The 21,400-nt window shown below is 49.1% G+C and overlaps 1 protein-coding gene across 3 annotated transcripts in view; it reads left to right on the plus strand.

Annotated features, from left to right (window-relative positions):
- Positions 1 to 21,400, plus strand: part of DPF3 (double PHD fingers 3) — a 259,572-nt gene that overhangs the window by 109,789 nt on the left and 128,383 nt on the right. For all 3 annotated transcript variants that reach the window (XM_007528429.3, XM_060175530.1, XM_060175529.1), the window contains exon 4: positions 13,893 to 14,020. In XM_007528429.3, coding sequence (XP_007528491.1) covers positions 13,893 to 14,020 — 128 coding nt within the window. The remainder of the gene's footprint in view (positions 1 to 13,892; positions 14,021 to 21,400) is intronic.

Genomic DNA, 21,400 nt, shown 5'->3' on the forward strand with positions numbered 1-21,400 from the left:
ATTGGATAGAAACAGAGAGAAATTGAGAGGGCAGGGGGAGGTAGAGAGGAAAGAGACAGAGAGAGACACTTATGGCACTGCTTTACCATTTGTGAAGCTTTTCCCTCTGCAGATATGGACCAAGCACTTGAACCTGATTTTTAAAAAAAATTATGATCAACAAGTCTACTGAATAAGAGGGGTACAGTTCCCACCACCAGAGTTCCACATCCCATCATCTCCATAGGAGGCTTCCTTATTCTTTATCCCTCTGGGAGTATGGACCCAGAATTATTATGGTGTGCAGAGGGTGGGAGGCCTGACTTCTGTAGTTGCTTTTCTGTCGGACATGAGCATTGGTAGGTGGATCCATACTCCAGTCTGTTTCTGTCTTTCCCTAGTGGGGCAGGGCTCTGGAGAGATGAGGTTCCAGGACACATTGGTGAGGTCATCTGCCCAGGGAAGTCACATTGGCGTCATGGTAGCATCTGCAACTTGGTGGCTGAAAAGCATTAAGATATAAAGCAGAACAAATTGTTTAATAGTCAGGAAACTAAAGGTAAGAATGGAGCAGGTGAGATGGGGGGGACTCCATTTTGGAAAATCTAGAAAGTCTATTTTGGATATATTCCAAGGGGCCCATGGCCTTACTAATTCTGCCTGAGCTGCTCAGCTAACATGCAGGTGTGCTAAAGGTATTGATTGTCTGGGGGAGGTGGCGTCAGAGTTGAGAATAAGACCAGGAAGCTGAATCAGGGAAGAGAGTAGCTCCCCCAATACAGGAAAAGAATATAAATGCCATTAACTGTTAACCTCAACGATCTCATCTGGGGCCCATAGTCAGCACAGGAGCCTGTGTAACCTCTGCATCCCTGTAGGTCTGTGGTCACATTCTGTGGTCAAAGCTGGAACATTCTAGGCTGCACTCATTTCAGGACCCGTCTTCCTTGAGGGGCAGAGTGCCTTCAAAGAGTGGGGCAGTCTCTACCATTGTTGTTCCACACTGAGTGGAACAAGGTCTACAGCAAGGTTCTGCAGAGGTCCACAAGTGGGTCCGTGATGCTCTTCCTGATGGAGATGGCCACTGATGGTGGAGAGAGGGATCTATGAGAGGTCTAGGCCCATCATGCCTATGTGGGAATCCCAGGATTCCCTGACTAGGGCCGTGGGTGATGGAGAGACCTGGTAATGAGCAAGGGAGCCATCACTGAAGCATGCCGGTCTCCTGTCCTTATTAGTCCTTACTTTATCTGACAAGGTTGGCCTTAGAGTGATTGCAGGAAGTGAGATAGGAAGTGGATGAGGAGGCCTAAGTTGAAACTACTTGATTACATATTTTATGGTGTCTTTAAAAAAATATTTTATTTATTCCCTTTTGTTGCCCTTGTTGTTTTATTGTTGTAGTTATTATTGATGTCGTTATTGTTGGATAATACAGAGAGAAATGGAGAGAAGGGGAAGATAGAGAGGGGGAGAGAAAGACAGACACCTGCAGACCTGCTTCACCGCTTATAAAGCGAACCCTCTGCAGGTGGGGAGCCGGGGGTCGAACCGGTATCTTTACACTGGTCTGTGCGCTTTGCACCACCTGTGCTTAGCCTGCTGCGCTACCGCCCGACTCCCTTTTTTGGTCTTTCTATGTGATTCACTGCAAATTATTGTGGTTTTACTTTAAGGTATATATTTCCCCTAACTTATGGATACATATGCCCATGTGCCCTAACTCATGGGCCCGGGTCTGTATCTAGGTTCTGTGGCTTTGTTAGGAAGTGCGCCACCTGAATGGAACTAAGGAGTCCTGTGAGCTAGGGAAGGTCTCACCAGGGTACTGGAGCTGGAGGGTTGGCATTCCATGCCTGGCGTCACTGGCCACAGTCTGAAGTGAAACATGTTGAGGTGGTACTGGTTGCATTGATTTGGTTGAGATCAGCAGGTGGAGTATCAGATGGTACTGAGGGCATAGAGGAAAACAAGCCGCGCCCCAGAGTGAATCTGCATTCTTTTTTTTTGATTTATTTAAAAAAGGAGACATTAACAAAACCATAGGATAAGAGGAGTACAACTCCACACAGTTCCCACCACCAGAACTCCATATCCCATCCCCTCCCCTGATAGCTTTCCTATTCTTTATCCTTCTGGGAGCATGGACCCCGGGTCATTGTGGGATGCAGAAGGTGGAAGGTCTGGCTTCTGTAACTGCTTCCCCGCTGAACATGGACGTTGACAGGTTGATCCATCCTCCCAGCCTGCCTCTCTCTTTCCCTCGTGGGGTGGGGCTCTGGGGAAGCGGAGCTCCAGGACACATTGGTGGGGTTGTCTGTCCAGGGAAGTCTGGTTGGCATCATGCCGGCATCTGGAACCTGGTGGCTGAAGAGAGTTAACATACAAAACCAAACAAGTTGTTGAACCATTATGGACCTAAAGGCTGAAATAGTGCAGATGAAGTGTTGGGGGGTACTCACTGCAGACTATTGTGTACTTCTGCTTTCAGGTCTATATTTTGCCCTAATTTATGGATACCTGTGAACATATGCTCTATCTCATGGGACCTGGTCTATATCTAGGTTTTGGGACTTTGTTAGAAAGTGAACCTCCTGGAAAGGAATTAGAGAATCCTATGAAAGGAAAGGTCTCACCCGAGTAATGAGGGTGAAGGGTTGTCATTCCACACCTGACGTCTCTGGGCAGTCTGGAGTGAAACATGCTGAGGTGGCACTCGTTGCGTTGATTAGGTTGGGATTGGCGGATGCAATATCATTTGATATGAGTTGAGAGAAGCATTCGGGAAAGTGCGCCCCACCCTAAGGTGAACCTGCATTCTTACGCACTTAACCAGGTGCTCCACTGCCTGCTGCTCCCCCCCAGCCCCCGCCATCTACTTCCTTTTGGAAAACTCTTCCTCCTCAGATTATTTACTCTGGTATGGCTCCGTGCCTTTTCTCCTCACGTGAGGCAACTGACCTTCACCTGGCTGGACTCACTGTGTAGGGAACCCCTGCTGTCCAGGCTCAGGGGCTGACTTCCCAGCATGCACTGGGCACAGGGTGTGTTTGGTAACCAGCATGTGGACACCGCGAGCACACGCGTGCTGGCTCTGTCACAGCCCTCTCCTAAGCACAGGGTGTGCTGGTGGGGCCCACACATTTGAGTGTCCCCTCTGCTGCCCTTACCCCCTTCATTTGTTCTCTGCGTGATCCTGTTAACATACAGGGCCCATCGTCACCCTGTGCTGGGCTCCCCACCACACTCACACTGGGTGCGCAGCACTCTCACCGTGGCCCTCACACTCACCTTGCCCGGCCTGATGGGCCATCTTCCGGGTCATGGCACAGGCGGCCCCTTGACTGGATCGCCTGTTCCTGGCCAGCATGGTGGTACCCTCCTCTCCTCAGGTGTGTATTTTTCTGAGACTCCAGCTTGCCCTCCTCTGCCCCGGAGTTCTCCAACACACGTATGATCTAGGCCTCATCGGCTGACTTTATGCACAAATGCACTAGAAGATAATTTCAATGAGGGCTGAGATTTTTGTCTCTCTTTAAAAAAACATTTATTCGGGGGCTGGGCAGTAGCACAGTGCGTTAAGCGCATGTGGCGCAAAGCGCAGGAACCACTGTAAGGATCCCGGTTTGAGCCCCCCCGGCTCCCCACATGCAGGGGAGTCGCTTCACAGGCAGTGAAGCAGGTCTGCAGGTGTCTGTCTTTCTCTGCCCCTCTCTGTCTTCCCCTCTTCTCTCCATTTCTCTCTGTCCTATCCAACAACGATGACATCAATAACAACAGTAATGACCACAACAAGGCTACAACAACAAGGGCAACAAAAGGGGGAAAAATGGCCTCCAGGAGTGGTGGATTCATGGTGCAGGCACTGAGCCCCAGCGATAACCCAGGAGGCAAAAAAAAAAAAAAACCCACAAAAAACATTTATTTATTTATTTGAAAGAGTGATATATATATATGCATACATATATATAGGGGGGAGAGGGAGAGGGAATTGGAACATCACTCTGGCACATGCGATGTCAGGGATCAAACTCAGAACCTCATGCTTAAGAGTTTAACACTCTACCCACTGAGCCACCTCCTCAGCCTTTGAATATTTTACTTATTATAAGATAGAGACAGAGAGACTGAGAACAGTGGGGAGATAGAGAGGGAGAAAGAGAGACACCTGCAGCCCTGCTTTCACTGCTCATGAAGCTCCCCCCCAAGGTGGGACTAGGAGCCTGAACTTGGGTCCTTACACATGGTAACTGTGTTCTACCAGATGTGCCACAGCCCAACCTTCTCTCTCTCCTTTTTAAACACAATTGCATCCCTAGCACCTAGGGGAGATCTGGTACATGCTTAGTGCTCTCTATCCACCTGTGGAGAGAGTGAAGAGAGAGATCAAGGCCCCTCCTGCCATGGCTCTTCAGCGGTCTCTGGAGCTGCAGGACAGTGACTGTCATATTCAGTGAAGCTCTTCTCAGCCTTGTGCTCAGTCCCATTCCCATCTTCTGTTCTGCCTGTGACCAGGCCAGACTGTGTCTCATTACCTCTCAGGTCCGAGAGAGCAGGGCAAGGGGTCTTGCCCAGAAGCGCAAGGGAGGGAGGGAGACTTGAGGCAGCGAGAAGAAGGTAGTTCACATGGGTGGGAGCACCCCCTGTGCAGACACCAGGCCCCTTGTCGCTTCTGGCCACATGACAGTCCCGGAAATGGGGTCTGTTCTCTTTACAGATGAGGTGGAGACCAAGTGTATGGCTGAGATGTTAGAGCCAAGGCTTCACTCCAGAACAGACTCTCACCAGTTATCTGTACACTCTCTGACTGTTTCACCTCTCGGTCCAGTGCCGCTGTCCTTCTCTGTCCACATCCTGCTAAGATGTAGGCATTCATTCATTCATTCATTCATTCTTCCTACCTTCCTTTTTTTTTTTTTTTTTTTTTTTTTTTTTACTGCTAGATCACTGCTCAACTCTGGCTTATGGTGATGCAGGGGATTGAACCTGGGACTTTGGAGCCTCAGGCAGGAGAGTCTTTTTGCATAACCGTAGTGCTGTTTACCCTTGCCCAGTGTGGACATTTTCCTATATCTCCAGGGTGTGTGTGTGTGGGGGGGAGGCTTGTCCAAAGTCCTGCTCTTGTGCTGCCTCTTACTGCTTCGGGGTGAGTGGGCAGTTGAAGTAGAGAGTGGGGGGGAGGTAGGTTTTCTGGGGCGTGGCTTTCCTGGGCAATGGAGACCCGCAGTGACAAAGGCCTGTGCGGTGCAGCCTGGGTGAAGGTCTTCAGTGTGAACGTCATCTATTTTGAGCTTTATGAATCACCAAGCAGGGAGTTCTGTGGAGCTGAGACAACGGCACCCTTGTGGGATGAACAGATGGATTCTTGGGGCCTGTGTCTCAGGAAACCAGGCCTTTGGTCTCCCCCAGGGTTTTCTTCTGTAGGGGGAGAGATCGCGGTACTCTGTCCCCCAGCCCCTAATAATCTGATGGGGTCTTCAGCTCTTTGCTCCTTGGTTTATGGAAATGCTATGAACTGAACTCCTCAAAATAAGAAGCACTCAGAGAGAGCAAGCGGCCTATTTGTGTGTTTAAAGGAAAACTGGAGGTGGTTAAAAAAAAAATCTGTGGGGGGATCAGGCGGTAGCGCAGCAGGTTAAGCGCAGGTGGCACAAAGCGCAAGGACCGAAGTAAGGATCCCGGTTCAAGCCCCCGGCTCCCCACCTGCAGGGGAGTCACTTCACAGGTGGTGAAGCAGGTCTGCAGGTGTCTGTCTTTCTCTCCCCTTCTCTGTCTTCCCCTCCTCTCTCCATTTCTCTCTGTCCTATCCAACAACGACGACAACAATAATAACTACAACAATAAAAAACAACAAGGGCAACAAAAGGGAATAAATAAATATAATTTTTTTAAAAAGTCTGAACAGTCCTGATGTAGCAGGAGGGTTGTCTGCCATTGTCTGTGGCATTTCTCCCTCCTTTCTGCACCATAACTCTATCTCTAGGCCCCCGAGTCAGAAAGAAACCATGATGGATGGACAGATACATATGCCTTGTTGGGGGGCTCCCCCACAGTTTCCCCCAGGGTAGTCTGTCTGTTGGCAGAGCACAGCCTCCCGGAAGATGGTATCTCTTGCAAACTCGACAGCTAACAGACAGCTCCTCTCTTTGTGTATTTCCCCAAAGAAGAACTGTCTTAATCTGTTTCGTCTGTGGCATATTTTATTATAATCCAGATGTAACTTGCAGCTTCCTTGTCTTCCAGCCCGAGCCGAAAAGCATACAGGGAGTGCAGAAGCTCCAGGAGCCTGTGACATCCAGGCATGTGCGTTTCTAAATGACCTGGGATTTAATTACTCTCTGTGCTCCCAGGTTGCACTTCCAGGCTCATCTCGCCTGCGCTCTGGTAATGAGCTCAGCAGTTCCAGCAGCCTCAGTGGAAGCTGTGCTTGTGGTGTGTGGGGTGGCAAGCTTGGGGCACCTGTGTCAGAAGCCTGTGACTTGGATGTCCTCCACCTGAGAGGTGCCTGCTCCATCCAGAGCCCTTTCGAGAAGTGGCTGCCACCCACTGTCATTGTCATTTCTTTTTTTTTTTTTTTTCTTTCTCCTTTTATTTGTTGTTGTTGTTGTTCTTCTTTTTTTAAAGACATTCTAAGCTTCCATCCTTATTTGTCTAAGAGGTTTTTTTTTTTCCTCTTCTTCTTATTTGGAAACCGATTTGCTTCGGTTTGCACAGAAGCTGTCTCTGGTGTGATGGATCGTGCTGGAAGTCACCCAAGGAGTATCTCTGTTCCCAATTAGAAGTGGAGGCAGAGCTGCTTACGGGGGCCGGGGAGGCGCCCGGCTTGGGTGACAGCTGCTGCCGCTCTGCGGAGAGTAACGATCCGTGGGTTTATGTCCCTGTGTATCAAATCAGGCTAATTTACAGATGAGTTACGTGTGTGTGTTGGACCATTTTCTTTTTAAATGTCAAATGTTTGATGGCTCCTGTCAGGTTATGCGCTCCCCAAATTTGTGTGAAGTTCCACTTTTAAAGAATCACTAACTCCTCTGTCCAGATGAGACACCTTAGGAGAAAATGGAATCAGTGAAGCCTCTAGGGGTCCAGTTGGGAAAGTGTCTGGGCCATGCATCCTGCAAGAACGTTCACCAGCTACTCTCCAGTCCTGGCTTCCCTCGGAGGTCTCCTGTGGTCAGGGGCCGGTGTGTGGGGCTTCTGCTGGTTTGCAGGGTGGCAACTCTGGTACACATCCGCTCTGGCTTTACGGGAATCACCCTGAGCCCTGGGTTTGCCGTCAGTCAGCTGCAGCACTGCCCTGAAGTGGTGTTTGGCAGGTATCCAGTAGGTAACTTTAACAACTGTATTAGATATTCTTTCACTTGGATGGGGGGAGGGCAAAATCATGGTAAATATCGCCTATCCCTCCAACTTAAAAATTTTTTTTTGAAATTTTTTTATTGTTGTCGTAGTTATTGTTGTTGATGTCGTTGTTGAATAGGACAGAGAGAAATAGAGAGAAGAGGGAAAGGCAGAGAGGGGGAGAGAAAGATAGACACCTGCAGACCTGCTTCACCGCTTATGAAAGGACTCCCCTGCAGGTGGGGAACCGGGGGCTCGAACCCAGATCCTTATGCCAGTCCTTGTGCTTTGCGCCATGTGTGCTTAACCCGCTGCGCTCCTGCCGACTCCCCAACTTGTAAATTTTTATTGAAGTGACATTAGTTTACGAGGCTTTGTGTTTTAGATGTACACCACCACCAAGTACCAGTAACCTTCCGCCAGAGTCTATATGACATCTCAGGAGGCAGGTGGTGCCTGTCCAGTTGAGAACACCATGCTCAAGGACCCGGGTTCGAGGCCCCTCTTCTCATTTGCAGCAGTGAAGAAGACCTGCAGGTGTCTGTCTTTTTCTCTCCCTCTCTAACTGCCCCTCCTCTTTCAATTTCTCTCTATCCTGTCAAATAAAATAGAGAGACAAAAAGTGTGTGTGTGGGAGTGACCACCAGGAGCACTGGGCTTGCAGTACTGGCACTGAGTCCCAGTGATAACTCTGGAGGGGAAAACAAAAAGACTGTTGGGCTCCTTCCCTCCTCTACTGCCTCCTTCCCTCCCCCTTGGTGACCTCAGTTCTGCAGCAGAGTCTAAGGGCTTGCTTCCCCTTGGCATTGTGTCTCAGTAGTTCACCTATAAATGAGGTCACCATTTAATGCTGGAACTCTGCCCTGTCCATTTGGGTAGCCACTATCCACAGATGATAGACACAGAGCACCTGAAATATGGCTTGTCTGAGCTGAGCTGAGCTAAGAATGGAAAATGCCAGAGTTTTCCTTTCCCTCCCTCCCATCTCTCTCCCTTCCTCTCTCCCTTTCTCTCTCTCCCTTCCTCTCTCCCTTTCTCTCTCCCTTTCTCTCTCTCTCCCTTTCTCTCTCTCTCCCTTTCTCTCTCCCTCCCTCTCTCCCTCCCTCTCTCTCTCCCTCCCTCTCTCCCTCTCTCTCCCTTTCTCTCTCCCTTTCTCTCTCTCTCCCTCTCTCTCTCCCTTTCTCTCTCTCTCTCTCTCTCTCTCTCGCTCTCTCTGTCTTCAGGGTCATTGCTGGGGCTTGGTACTGGCACTGCCAATCAACTGCTCCTGGAGGCCATTTCCCCCCCCCCATTTTACTGTACAGGACAGAGAGAAATTGAGAGAGGACAGGGAGATAGATAGGTGATAGATAGGTAGATAGATAGGTAGGTAGTGATAGATAGATAGGCAGATAGATTGATAGATAGCTAGACAGACAGAGATAGACACCTGTAGGCCTGCTTCACCTCCTTTAAAGCTGGTGGGGAGTGGGGGCTCGACTGTGGATCCCTGCTAGGTCCTTGCATTTAGTGCTGTGTGCGCTTAACCCTGTGCACCACCACCCAGTCTCCCCTCCAGGATTTTTCTTTTGCCTGGTAGCACTTTGTGCTTGAGTGATGCCACCCCTTTTCGTAGACTCTGTCTTTGCCTTTGAATTTCAGATAGAGATGGGGCTGGAGGGATCCACAGCATCACCCCACCGTTCATGAGCCTCTCCTGGTGCAGGTGCTCCCATGTGGTGCTGGGGACTTAAACCTGGGTGCAGTGTGACTCTCACACCATCACCCAGCCCCAATATGCCAGGATTTTAAGACTTACTGTAAACAAGAGAATGTAGAATATCACCTTGATTTTTAAAATATTGATTATGAGTTCAAATGGTAATGTTTTGGATTAATTGGGTTGGATAAAATATATAACAAAAATTGGGGCCAGGTGGTGGCACACCTGGTTAAGTGCACACATTACAGTGCGCAAGGTCCCAGGTTCAAGTCCCTGGTCCTCACCTGTAGGGGGGAAAGCTTCATGAGTGGTGAAGCAGCTCTGTAGGTGTCTGTCTGTCTCTCTCCCTCTATATTCCCCCCCCTCAGTTTCTCTCTGTCTCTATCCAATTAATATATATATATATATATATGTATATGAAAACAAAATTGATCATACTTTTGCCCTCAGCTTTTTTTTTTCTTTTGAGGGAGTCATTTATGGGCCTTCACTGACCCAAGATGACTTTTTTTTTCAGGTAGAGTAAGACATAGAAGTAGAAAGAGGGAAAGAAACCACTGCACCAAAGCTTCCTCCACTGGAGGGAACTTTGAGCTCAAACCTGGGTCCTGCACATGGCAAAGCAGCTCTGGTTTATAGTGGTGCTGGGGATTGAACCTGGGGCCTTTGGTAGCATAGGCATGAAAGCCCTTTTGTATACCCATTATGCTGTCTACCCCTTGCCCAACTTGTGTCAAATTTTAATTGGACAAGGCAACTGCACCACCACAATCATTCAGACCTGTATGATAATCACATGGAGCATGTTTAGGAAGTTCACATACATACATAGGTATGAATGAGATGACTTGGGGTCTAAATTCTGAATGGGAAAAAGTTGGCATCTCATTCCCCACTGTTTTGCATACTAGCGGTGTGTGTATGTGTGAATGGGATGCTTTCAGATTTCATTCATGGGCGGGGAGATAGCATGATGGTTATGCAAACACTCCCATGCCTGAGGTTCCCAGGTCCAATCCCCTGTACCACCATAAGCCAGAACTGAGTAGTGCACTGTTGAAAAAAAAAAAAGGGAGACAGGCGGTAGTGCAGTGGGTCAAGCGCATGTGGTGAGAAACGCAAGGACCGGCTAAGGATCTCGGTTCAAGCCCCCGGCTCCCCACCTGCAAGGGAGTTGTTTCACAGGCGGTGAAGCAGGTCTGCAGGTGTCTATCTTTCTCTCCCCCTCTCTGTCTTCCCTTCCTCTCTCCATTTCTCTCTGTCCTATCCAACAACGACGACATCAATATCAACAACAATAATAACTAAAACAATAACAATAATAAAAAACAAGAGCAACAAAAGGGAATAAATATTTTTAAAAAAATTTAAAAAGGAGTTCATCTGTGCAGTGAACTGTCTTTGTTCAACTCTCATATCAACACTGTGAAATGGCTACTGGATTGTCTCCTCTTAATGCAAAGGAAGGAGAGACAGAAGTAGCTGCTGAGGGCCCTTTTATAGATCCCTAGCAAGGCCTGGCCTGGACTGCAGGGTGGTCTGAGTGCAGAACGCACATGAGTCAGGGAATGTGGTGGGCGAGAACCAGGCTGCCACATTTCTCCGTGACCCGGGGAGTCTATATCTTTCTGACCTGCACTCTCCTCATTAAAGAACTGGCTTTGGGTGCTCCCAGAGACCCCTTCTAGATTTTTGCCTGTAGAAGAGCTCCCTTCACTGTTGCCAGCAGGATTTTCTCTTCCTTCTTGATTCTTCCAGTGCTCATGTGGTAGCAGATCAGCAGACAAAGGAAACAGACTGAAATATTGAGGAGGGAGGGTGACGGTGGAGGATTTAGAAGAGGGGTGAGGAGGAGGAAGAGGAGCAGGAGCAGGAGGAAGGTCCTGATTGGAGCATAAAGTCTCTGTGGGATCAGTGCCTTTGTGGGCGGGTGAACACCACCTGGGGTCTTACTTAGCACAGCACCCAGAGTCACAACACAAGCCTGAGCTCAGCTTCAGAGAAGAGCTGCCTTTGATCTCCAAAGGCAGAGTGGCTGGGAACGCCATGAGTGAGCATGACAGTCTGGGAAGGAGACTGCTCATGGAGAGGCCACAGAGAGGCAAGGCGGAGTCCCTGTGGCCTAGAAACTCCGTGCCTGGGTGCTAGAGGCAGAGAAGGCTCAAGACTGGGCATCACCCCAGCAGGTGCCGACCACTCAAAGCTGTCACATCCTCTCTGTGAAATGAGTGATGAGGGGCCGATGGTGGCCACTCAGTTGAACATATGCATGACCGTGTTCAAGGACCTGGGTTCAAGCCCTCCAGTCCCCACTTGCAGGGGAGATGGGGAGGGCTTCATGAAAGGGTGAGGTGGTGATGCACGGTCTCTCTCTCCCTTTTTATCTCTCCCTCCCCTCTCAATTCCTCTGGCGTATCACATAAAAGAAATAAAACTATTAATAGAATAAAGTGAGTGAGGGCTGCTTGGGTCAGTGACGCAAAGCAGTGTGTGTCACTGTGCCAAGCACTCAGCAGCCCAACAAATAAACCAGTGACTGGGGCCTAGTAAGGTCGTCCCATGAGGGGTTTTGGTCATGATCATGGAGGGGCCATCTCAGAGCATTTTCACCCTGTTGTGATTGTTGGGGAAGCTACTTAGCTTCTTGGAGCGTGAGGTGTTTCACGTATGGAGGGAGACGATCCCGGCAGGAGATGGGTCAGACGTGCTGTAGCAGAGCTGGGCAGTTCCGGACCAGGACCAGCTCAGTGGAGAGAAGGCTGAGGCTGCAAAGATATCAACTTCATATATTCATATAAAGCTCACTATATGCTTTAAGGATGGTGTCCAGCTGTTCTCTGTGATGGAGGCAAGGACACGCGGCAAGCTGGTTTTTTTGTTTTTGTTTGTTTGTTTGTTTTTAGATTCAACGACAGACATTTGAAAGTCTTTCAGAATGGGCTGGAGTGAGGTGGGGAGTAATGTGCTGTCAGAGCTGGTTCTGTGGTTGCACTCTCTGACTCATTACAACAGACACTTGCGGAGGGCAGGCAGTGGCACACCTACTTACGTGCCCATGTGACCAAGCATAAGAACTTGAGAGACTGCTCCTCACCAGCAGGGGGGATGCTTCATGAGTAGAAAAGCAGGTCTGCAGGTGTCTCTGTCTCTCTTCATCTCTGTCTCCCCCTCCTCTCTCAATTTCTCCCTGTCCTGTCAAATGAAGAAAGAAATAATTAAAAACTAGCAACCGGAAATAGTGGATTTGTCGTGCGAATACAGAACCCCAGCGATAACCTTGGTGGCAATAAAAACAAAATGATAACAACAAACCCCAAAGCCAGTTGGTTAGTTTTCTGACACTTATCTCATGCACCATCTCTGATTCCTCACCCAAGTATACCCCCTTGATCCCTTTGTACCTCACTCTGTTGTTTTCTTCTACAGCACCGATGTCCGTTTGTCACCATTACATGTCTCTGTAGACAGTGGACCCCCTGAAACTAGAGGCCTGAACTGTGTTGGATTCACTTCTTTTGTGATTGCTCCTGGAACAGCTGTGGGCACATAGTAGGTGCTCACATAGTAGGTACTCAGGAGACACTGGATGAAAGAATTGGTAAGGGTTAGAGGTAAGGGTCAGTTGGTTGAGTGCAGGTGTGTCCTGATGGAAGTGAATCTTCAGCTTGCCTTATTTATCATCTATATCTGTCTGTCTGTCTGACTGACTGACAGAGAGAATGAGTGAGAAGGAGACTAGGAAGCATTGCTCCATCATCCATCATCCATGAGTCTTTGTTGCTGGGACAGAGCTCAGGGCTTCTTGTTGCTGGGACAGAGCTCAGGGCTTCTTGAATGTAAGGCAGGTGATCTTTCCCGAGTCACTTCTCTGACCCCTGCTTACTTTTATTCTCTCTCTCTCTCCACCAGGACTGGGGCTCCATGCCTACATCACAAATTCACAGCTTCTTGCAGCCAACTCCACTGTTCTTTCATTTGACAGGACAGAGAGAAATTGAGAGGGGAAGAGAGATACAGAGGGATTGAGAGACAGAGAAACACCTGCAGCCTGCTTCCCCACTCATGAAACTTCCCCTCTGCAAGTGGGAGCCGGGGCTTGAACCCAGGTCCTTCTGCGTGGTAATGTGTGCACTCTATTGGGTGCACCACTGCACCCCCTTACTCTGGCTGCCACGGCTGAGCCAGCCCCAGGATCACCAGCCCCAGCTACCAATCAAACTCAGAAAAAAAAAAGTCCCGGTGTGCAGGTCTGCAGCTTCTGACCATTGACCTGGAGTCTGCTAGGTGTCTGCCTGCCGAGACCTGCCCCTCTGTTCCCATGGCTCCAGGGGCCTGCACTTCCCTAGGAGAGGACAGCATCTCTGAGGCTGAAACAACTTTTCACGGAGCAAATTGGAGCTGGGCATCCGGCATGGCTGGAGGAGGGCGTGGTGTAGCCAGACGAGTTTGGAGAGAGGGAGAGAATAGTAACTAACACTCAGTCGAGGGCAATGCTGGCGTGCCGTGCTGGTGTTTTTGAAGTAGCGTTCTTGTAGAAGAACGCAACAGTGAGTGCCCATGACATCCCCTGGGCTGGACCTTGTAGATCCTGAAGAGGGCCCTGGAATCCTTGAGTACTTTGCCCCTGCACACCAGGCCTGAATGTCAGGAGCAGGACCGAGCCCAGGCTGTGTGAGGTGCTCTCTGCTGTGCTCCAGCTGTCTGGTGAGCAGGTGCAGGCAGGGCTGGGACTCATCCCTGGGATTGTGAACCAGAGGTGCAGAAGCCGCACTCCACATCACTGTTTGCCTTCCACGCTCCTACCAGGGGCTCTGTTCCCGCACACCGTTGGGACCCGGTGGCCTGACCCTACTCTCCTGTCGCTGTTTTTCAGAAGTGGAGTTGCCCCTGAAGAAGGACGGGCTCACCTCTGAAAGCACCACCCTGGAGGCCTTGCTCCGAGGGGGAGGGGTAGAGAAGAAGGTGGATGCCAGAGAGGAAGAGAGCATCCAGGAGATACAGGTATTTCTGGGCCCACTGGGGGGGGGCAACCAGAGCGCCACCCCTCTGCTTCCAGACCCCAGCGCCGCCCCCAGAGTGCTCTCCAGGCTGGGCTACATCCCAGGCCCCCTTCTGGCACCATTGCTGGGAAGCACCCTGATAATCCTCTGAACCAACAGGAGAAACCATTCTTCCCCTCCAAGTTACTCCTCTCCCTTCAACTCCCTTTCATTCAGCTCCATTTATTCCAAATGTTTGATGTGAGCCTACTGTGTACTGGGCAGCACGTTAAGTGCTGTGGATAAAAGGGTGAACACACTATGTGAGTCTTCACCCCACAAGGCTGTAGTCCTGGGTGCTGGGGCATAGATTCCCACTCCTCCCAAGTGAGTCTCTCTCTCTCTCTCTTCCTCCCTCCCTCCCTTCTCTCTCTCTCTCTCTCTCTCTTTTGCCTCCAGGGTCATTGTTGGAGCTTGGTACCTGCACTATGAATCTGCTGCTCCTAGCAGCCATGTTTTCCCATTTTATTGGCAAGGACAGAAAGAAATTTAGAGAGGAGGGAAAAACAGAGAGGGGAGAGAAAGATAGACACCTGCAGACCTGCTTCACTGCTTGTGAAGCAATCCCCCTGCAGGTGGAGATCCAGGAGGCTCGAACCGGGATCTTTCCTCAGGTTCTTGCAGTTAGTACTATGTGTGTCTAACCGGGTACGCCACTGCCAGCCCCTACACCCTTTCCTCAGCCCTGATTCACCAGGCCATTTCAGTCTTTCACAGCACTACCCGGCCCTACTTCAAGGCCAGGTGGGAAAGCTTAGAATCCACTGTCCAGGGGTTGGGCGGTGGCGCAGTGGGTTAAGCGCATGTGGTGCAAAGCACAAGGACCGGTGTAAGGATCCTGGTTTGAGCCCCTGGCTCCCCACCTGCAGGGGAGTCGCTTCACAGGTGGTGAAGCAGGTCTGCAGGTGTCTATCTTTCTCTCCCCCTCTCTGTCTTCCCCTCCTCTCTCCATTTCTCTCTGTCCTATCCAACAATGAACAACATCAATAATGGCAATAATAATAAGCACAACGAGGCTACAACAACAAGGGCAACAAAAGGGGGGAAAATGGCCTCCAGGAGCGGTGGATTCATGGTTCAGGCACCGAGCCCAGCAATAACCCTGGAGGAAAAAAAAAAAGAATCCACTGTCCATATCCTCACCAGAGTAGTCTGCAAGAGTAAAAGGGGTGACGTTGTGTCCTTTAGGATAAAGTGGGTGGAACTGAGATGATGCCCAGTGAAGCAAGTAAGGAGTGAAGGACAACTGCAGGATGGCTTCATACACGGGAGATATAGACAGTTGAATATTCAAAGATTAAAAACAAAACAGAAGCGTCAACCTATTTTCAAGACTGTGGGAGAACTGTAGTGGTTCTCTATGGGGGAGGGGATGGAGACACAGACCTTTGGTGATGGGAGTGGTGGGAAAAATAAATAAATGGTCAACAACAACAACAACAACAACAAAGAATTCACTGTCCAGGCAGGGCTGGTGGCTCCTGTCTCCTTGTGTCACCTCCGTTTAATCACAAAACTAAAGAGGCTCTTCCTACTCAGGATGAATACTGGTGTGCTCCAATAATATTATTATATAATTTATTTTATTTTAAAAAATATTTATTTATTCCCTTTTGTTGCCCTTGTTGTATTATTGTAGTAGTTATTATTGTTGTTGTTATTGATGTTGTTGTTGGATAGGACAGAGAGAAATGGAGAGAGGAGGGGAAGACAGAGGGGGAGAGAAAGACAGACACCTGCAGACCTGCTTCACTGCCTGTGAAGCGACTCCCCTGCAGGTGGAGAGCCGGGGGCTTGAACCAGGCTTCCTTGTGCTTCGTGCCATGTGTACTTAACCCACTGCGCTACCTCCCTACTCCCATCTAATTTATAATATACACAATATTATTATATAATTTATAATATATAATAATAATTACTATTATTAGTCTTGAACCTGCATGGTTGAAGAATACAAAGCCTAGCACTGAATATATATAAATATTGCCATAATACTAATTAATGCAAACACTAAGCAATAGTGTTAATAATTAAATAGAATCAGCTGATTACATTTATTTTACCTTTACATATCCTATTAATTTTCTTTTTATTTATTCATTTTGCTGCCCTTGTTGTTTTATTGTGGTAGTTATTATTGTTGTTGATGATGTCGTTGTTGTTGGATAGGACAAAGAAGCAAGAGAGACACCTGCAGACCTGCTTCACCACCTGTGAAGCGACTCCCCTGCAGATGGGGAGCTGGGGGCTCAAACTGGGATCCTTACACCGGTCCTTGCGATTCATGCCACCTATGCTTAACCCACAGCACTACTGCCCAACTCCCTTTTTTCTTTTTCTTTTTTTCCTCCAGGGTTATTGCTGGGGCTTGGTGCCTGCACCACAAATCCACTGCTTCTGGAGGCTTTTTTCCTCCCCTTTTGTTGCCCTTGTTTCATCAATTTTTGTTATTATTATTGTTGTTTTTGATGTTGTTGCTGTTGGATAGGACAGAGTGAAATTCAGAGAGGAGGGACAGAGAGGGGGAGAGAAAGACAGACTCCTGCAGACCTGCTTCACTTGTGAAGCAACCCCTCCCTCCGCAGGTGGGGAGCTGGGGGCTCAAACCGGGATCCTTTCTGCAGTCCTTGCACTTGGCACCACATGCACTTAACCCGTTGCGCTACCACCTGACCCCCATCTTCTGTTCATTTTATATGTTGTGTGTGTTGCATAGTTACATCTGTTAATTTATATCACTTAATATTTTAGTGTCTGTATTATTATTATTATTTTTGCCACCAGGGTTATTGCTGGGGCTTGATACTTGCACTACAAATCCACTGCTCCTGGAGGCCATTTTTTCCATTTTATTGGATAGGACAGAGAGAAATTAAGAGAGGAGGGGGAGATAGAGAAGGAGAGAGAAAGAGAGACACCTGCAGACCTGGTTCACTACTTGTGAAGCTTCCCTTCTTCAGGTGGGGAGCCGGGACTCGAACCTGGATCCTGTGCAAGCCCTTGTGCATACTACTGTGTGTGCTTAACCGGGTGTGCCATGGCCTGATGCCCTGAATCACCATTTGTTAAAGTGATCATTACAGCAACAGGAGTCACATGTTTGGTTTCCTTGGTAAGTGCCAGCAGCCTGTGAGTTCCTTCAGGGCAGGGGCTGTGCTGTTGTGCTCACTGTTCTCCCTTGGGGATGTGTGTGGGCCCATCACAGGGTCAGGTCACAATAAAGACATGGGAGGGCTCTGTGCATCTGCCCTCCTGCTCTGCCGTTTCTGTGTCCTGATGGCAGCGCGAGTCTTTCTGTCCCATCGTGTGTTCCCTCCTCTACTTCGCGCAAGTTCCCACCTTGTAAATGTCCTTCTTATTTGCCTACCACACCTTGAGGTCGTGGTCTCCTTTTGTCTTTCTCTCAACCCCACAGCCAGTTCATCAGGAATCCCGCCAGCTGTGCCTCGCCAGAGAGAGAGAGATGAGGAACTCATGGCGGCGTGGTAACACAATTCTTTATCCACACCGGAGCATCCCAGAGTCGGGTGTGAGCACAGCTGGTTAAGCCATGTGGCGCCAAACCGCAATGGCTGCCTCCCGCTCTGCACGCCAGCCCTTCTCCAAGTTGGGACGTGGGAGAGAGAGAGAGGGAAACCAGAAACAGAAGTGGGTTTTATGGGATAAAAACCCGAAGTGGCAAGTCGGAAACGGAAATGGCTAGGAAAGGGGGTGGAGAGAGGCAAAAGGCATGCTGGGAAGGTGGAAGCATCCTTAGCAACTGTTGCGATGGTTTTAACTGGCGGGAATTAGCAATGCCCTGAGGGGATAACGTGGTGGGGATCTTTCAGGCAAAACAATGATTGTGTAAATAGACCACAGTGTCAGCAATGGAGCATGGAGCAGAGGGGGCGGGGGCTGGCTTTAAGGCCTGATAAAGGGGCTGCGTTTCTTTCCTCTGAGCATGTTCACTCTCCTCAGGGAATATCCCAGGCATGCCCCGGCCTCGGGCGCTGCTCAGCCTGTCCTCTTCTGGACTCACACCTTTTGCCTTTCTTCCTCACCTCTGTGAGTTTCTTCCAAACCACTGCACAGAACAACACAACCTCTGCTTCCCTCCTCAGCACCCTTTCTCCTCCTCCTCCTCCTTCTCTTTGCCTCCAGGGTTACCACTGGGGCTCAGTGCCTGCAGTCATTATTATTATTATTATTAGATAGGACAGAGAGAAATTGAGAGAGGACAGAGAGATAGAAAGGAGAGAAAGAAAAAAAAGAAAGGAGAGAAGGATAGACACCTCTAGATCTGCTTCACTGCTCTTGAAGCGGACCCCCTGTAGGTGGGAAGCAGGGGCTTGAACCTGGGTTCTTGTGCACGTGTGCCTAACTGGCTGCACCACCACCCAGCCCCAACCCCTACTTCTGTTTCCTTTTCCTGTTTCCCCTCAGACAGCTCTCCTCTCTGATGTCCCGTGTGGCTGTCTAGCATGTGAATGCCTCCTGTGTGTGAACTTGGTGTGCATTGGTCACCAGGCTGCCACAAGCACCCAGACCGTGCCTGGCACTTTGTAGGTACACAGTCACTCGTTGAGTGGCCGCATGAGCGAGCAGACTCCCCTGAGCTGTTCTGGCCTGACCCTTTTCATCTCACCCCGCTTGGCTAACTTGGCCTTTCATTCTGAGCGGAGTCCTGCTTGTCCTGTGCCTTTGCTTAAAAACCCTGAGTTACTGAGTCGTGAGCGGGACACACTGATTTCTAGTGAAGCCCAGCTGAAATGTCGATGCCCTCGGGATGCAGTACCACTTCAAGAAAAAAAATTAAACCTATCTGTTAAAAAATAAAACTAGGTTCTCCTTGGGGTATATAGATGAATGAATTTAATGTATCACTTATTAATGTGGAGGTAAAACAAAAAAACACCTCAGCTTAAACACTTCTGCTTCCCATTAAATAATCTTTCTTGGGTTTCCTTTCTCTGCCTCTAACCTACTTTGCTGGCTTCTTTCCCCGACTTTTACTTTTAAGGTATAATGTAATTTAGTTATTCATTTCCCATTCTTTATTTGTCATTAATAGTGGGTTACAATATTTTGAGTGCAATGTATAATAGTTCCACACCCCACTCACCACCAAAGTTCTGTGCGGCACCCCCCTTCCACCTCCCAAAGATAAACACCATGGTTGTCAAAAGTCTTGCAATCAGTTTGTTTGCTTCTGTGGTTTTTTTTTCCCCCCAAGTTCATGTGTATCAGTTGTCTAGATTCCATATCTGACTGAAACCATTTGCTAGTTCTCTTTCATCTCTTTATTCATTTAGCTAAACATAATTTCCTGCAGTTCCATCCATTTTGTCTGAGAAGACACAATATCATCTTTTTGCTTGCAGAGTAGTAGTCCATGAAGTATATATCCCATAACTTCTTTAGCCTGTCATCTGATGATGGGCGTTTAGGCTGCTTCTACTCGTTGGCAGTTGTGAATAACGCAGCTATGAACATGGGGTGCACATGCTCCCTCGAATTAGTACTTGAGTGTCCACTGGATACATGCCCGAGTGGCATTGCTGGGTCATAAGGTGATTCTGTGCTTTGTTTGTTTAAGGACTCTTCCAAGGGAGCTGTGCGCACCACTTCTTCACTCCCTCTGCTCCTCTGCTCCTCCCCTCTGGCTGCTGGGCATGCTGGGCCATGCGCCTGGCAGGCCTTTGTTCCCACGTCCAGCTCTGCAGATGCCACCTGCAGCCTGAGCGCAGTGCTGCCTTCCCTGCTGCTGGTATCCCAGGCACCTGGTGTTACCTTCCTGTCGCCCCCACCCCTCAGTTGTTGACTTTTGGATCTTTGAAGTTGAGGCCTGTCACGTCTGTATTACTGCTAGAATATTCTCACTCATTTAGTATGAGTTAATGGATTTTAAAAATAGATTATTATTTTACCTAGGAAATGTGTTTTTATAATTAAAAAATTAATATATTTTTATTATCTTTATTTATTGCATAGAGACAGCCAGAAATAGAGAAGGGAGAGGGAGAGAGACAGAGAGACCCCTGCAGCCCTGCTTCACCACTTGTGAAGCTTCCCCCCTGCAGGTGGGGACCAGGGGCTTGCTTGACCTCTGTCCTTGTGCACTGTGATGTGAGCCCATAACCAGGTGTTCCACTGCCTGGCCCTGAAAATGTGTTGGTTTATGTATATGGGAGAGAGTGATCGAGAAAAAACCAAGAGGGGCTGGGCAGTGGTGCACTGGGTTAAACACACATAGCACTAGGCAGATAAACCTGCACAAGGGTTTGGGTTTGAGCCAGAAAAAGCTTCACAAGTAGTGAAACAGGTCTGTGGGTGTCTATTTTTAGCTCCCTCTCTATCTCCCCCTTCCCCTCTCAATTTCTCTCTGTCCTATCTAATAAAATAGAAGGAGGGGAAAAAAAAAAGGGAAAATGGCTGCCAGGAACAGGAGCAGTGGATTCACAGTGCCGGCACCAAGCCGAGCGATAACCCTAGTGGCAAAACAAAAGCAAAAGTCAGAGCACCGCTCAGCTCTGGAGCATGCTGGTGCCAGGAACTGAATGTGCATGTGAGGCCTCAGATACACCAGCCCTGTGCTTGACTCCAGTGTGACTGAATTATTCTGAAAGGACTAGAACCATCATCCAGAGGCCTGAACGCTCTGGTGACGGGTGGTCCTTTCCCTTGAATACTGGTGGTGGGTTTGAGTTCTTCTCAGCCAGCCTTGAACTACTCTAGGGGTCCCCGTAAAATATATATATGGGGACTGAAAGGTAGAGATAGAGTGACAAACACCACCACCAGGGCTTCCTTCAATGCTTCAGGCTCAAAACTGGGCCACACACATGATGGAACAGCATATCATCCAAGCGAGCTGTTTTGCTGGCCCAGGGGTCATCACTGTAGAGAATCATCATCACTGCCATCACCCCTGCTACAGACTGAACACCCACTGCGTGCAGAGCATGGGGTGCTAAGTCCAGCACCATAAGCCCAACGGCTTTTCACTTATTCAGCTGGAGACTGTTGAGTGCCTCCTCCGAGCCAATGCTCAGCTAGGTTCTGGGGAAACAGAGAAGCCAAGAGAGACTTGTGCCCTCCGTTCATACTTGTTTTCTTGGGTGATTTGCAGATAGAAGATAAGGTAGTCGGGAGTCGGGCAGTAGTGCAGTGGGTTAAGCACACATGGCACAAAGCGCAAGGACCAGCATAAGGATCCTGGTTTGAGCCCCCGGCTCCCCAGCTCCCCACCTGCAGGGGAGTCGCTTCACAGGCGGTGAAGCAGGTCTGCAGGTGTCTGTCTTTCTCTGACCCTCTCTGTCCTCCCCTCCTCTCTCCATTTCTCTCTGTCCTATCCAACAAT

Source organism: Erinaceus europaeus, chromosome 16, assembly GCF_950295315.1.
Source record: "Erinaceus europaeus chromosome 16, mEriEur2.1, whole genome shotgun sequence".
Lineage (NCBI taxonomy): Eukaryota > Metazoa > Chordata > Mammalia > Eulipotyphla > Erinaceidae > Erinaceus > Erinaceus europaeus.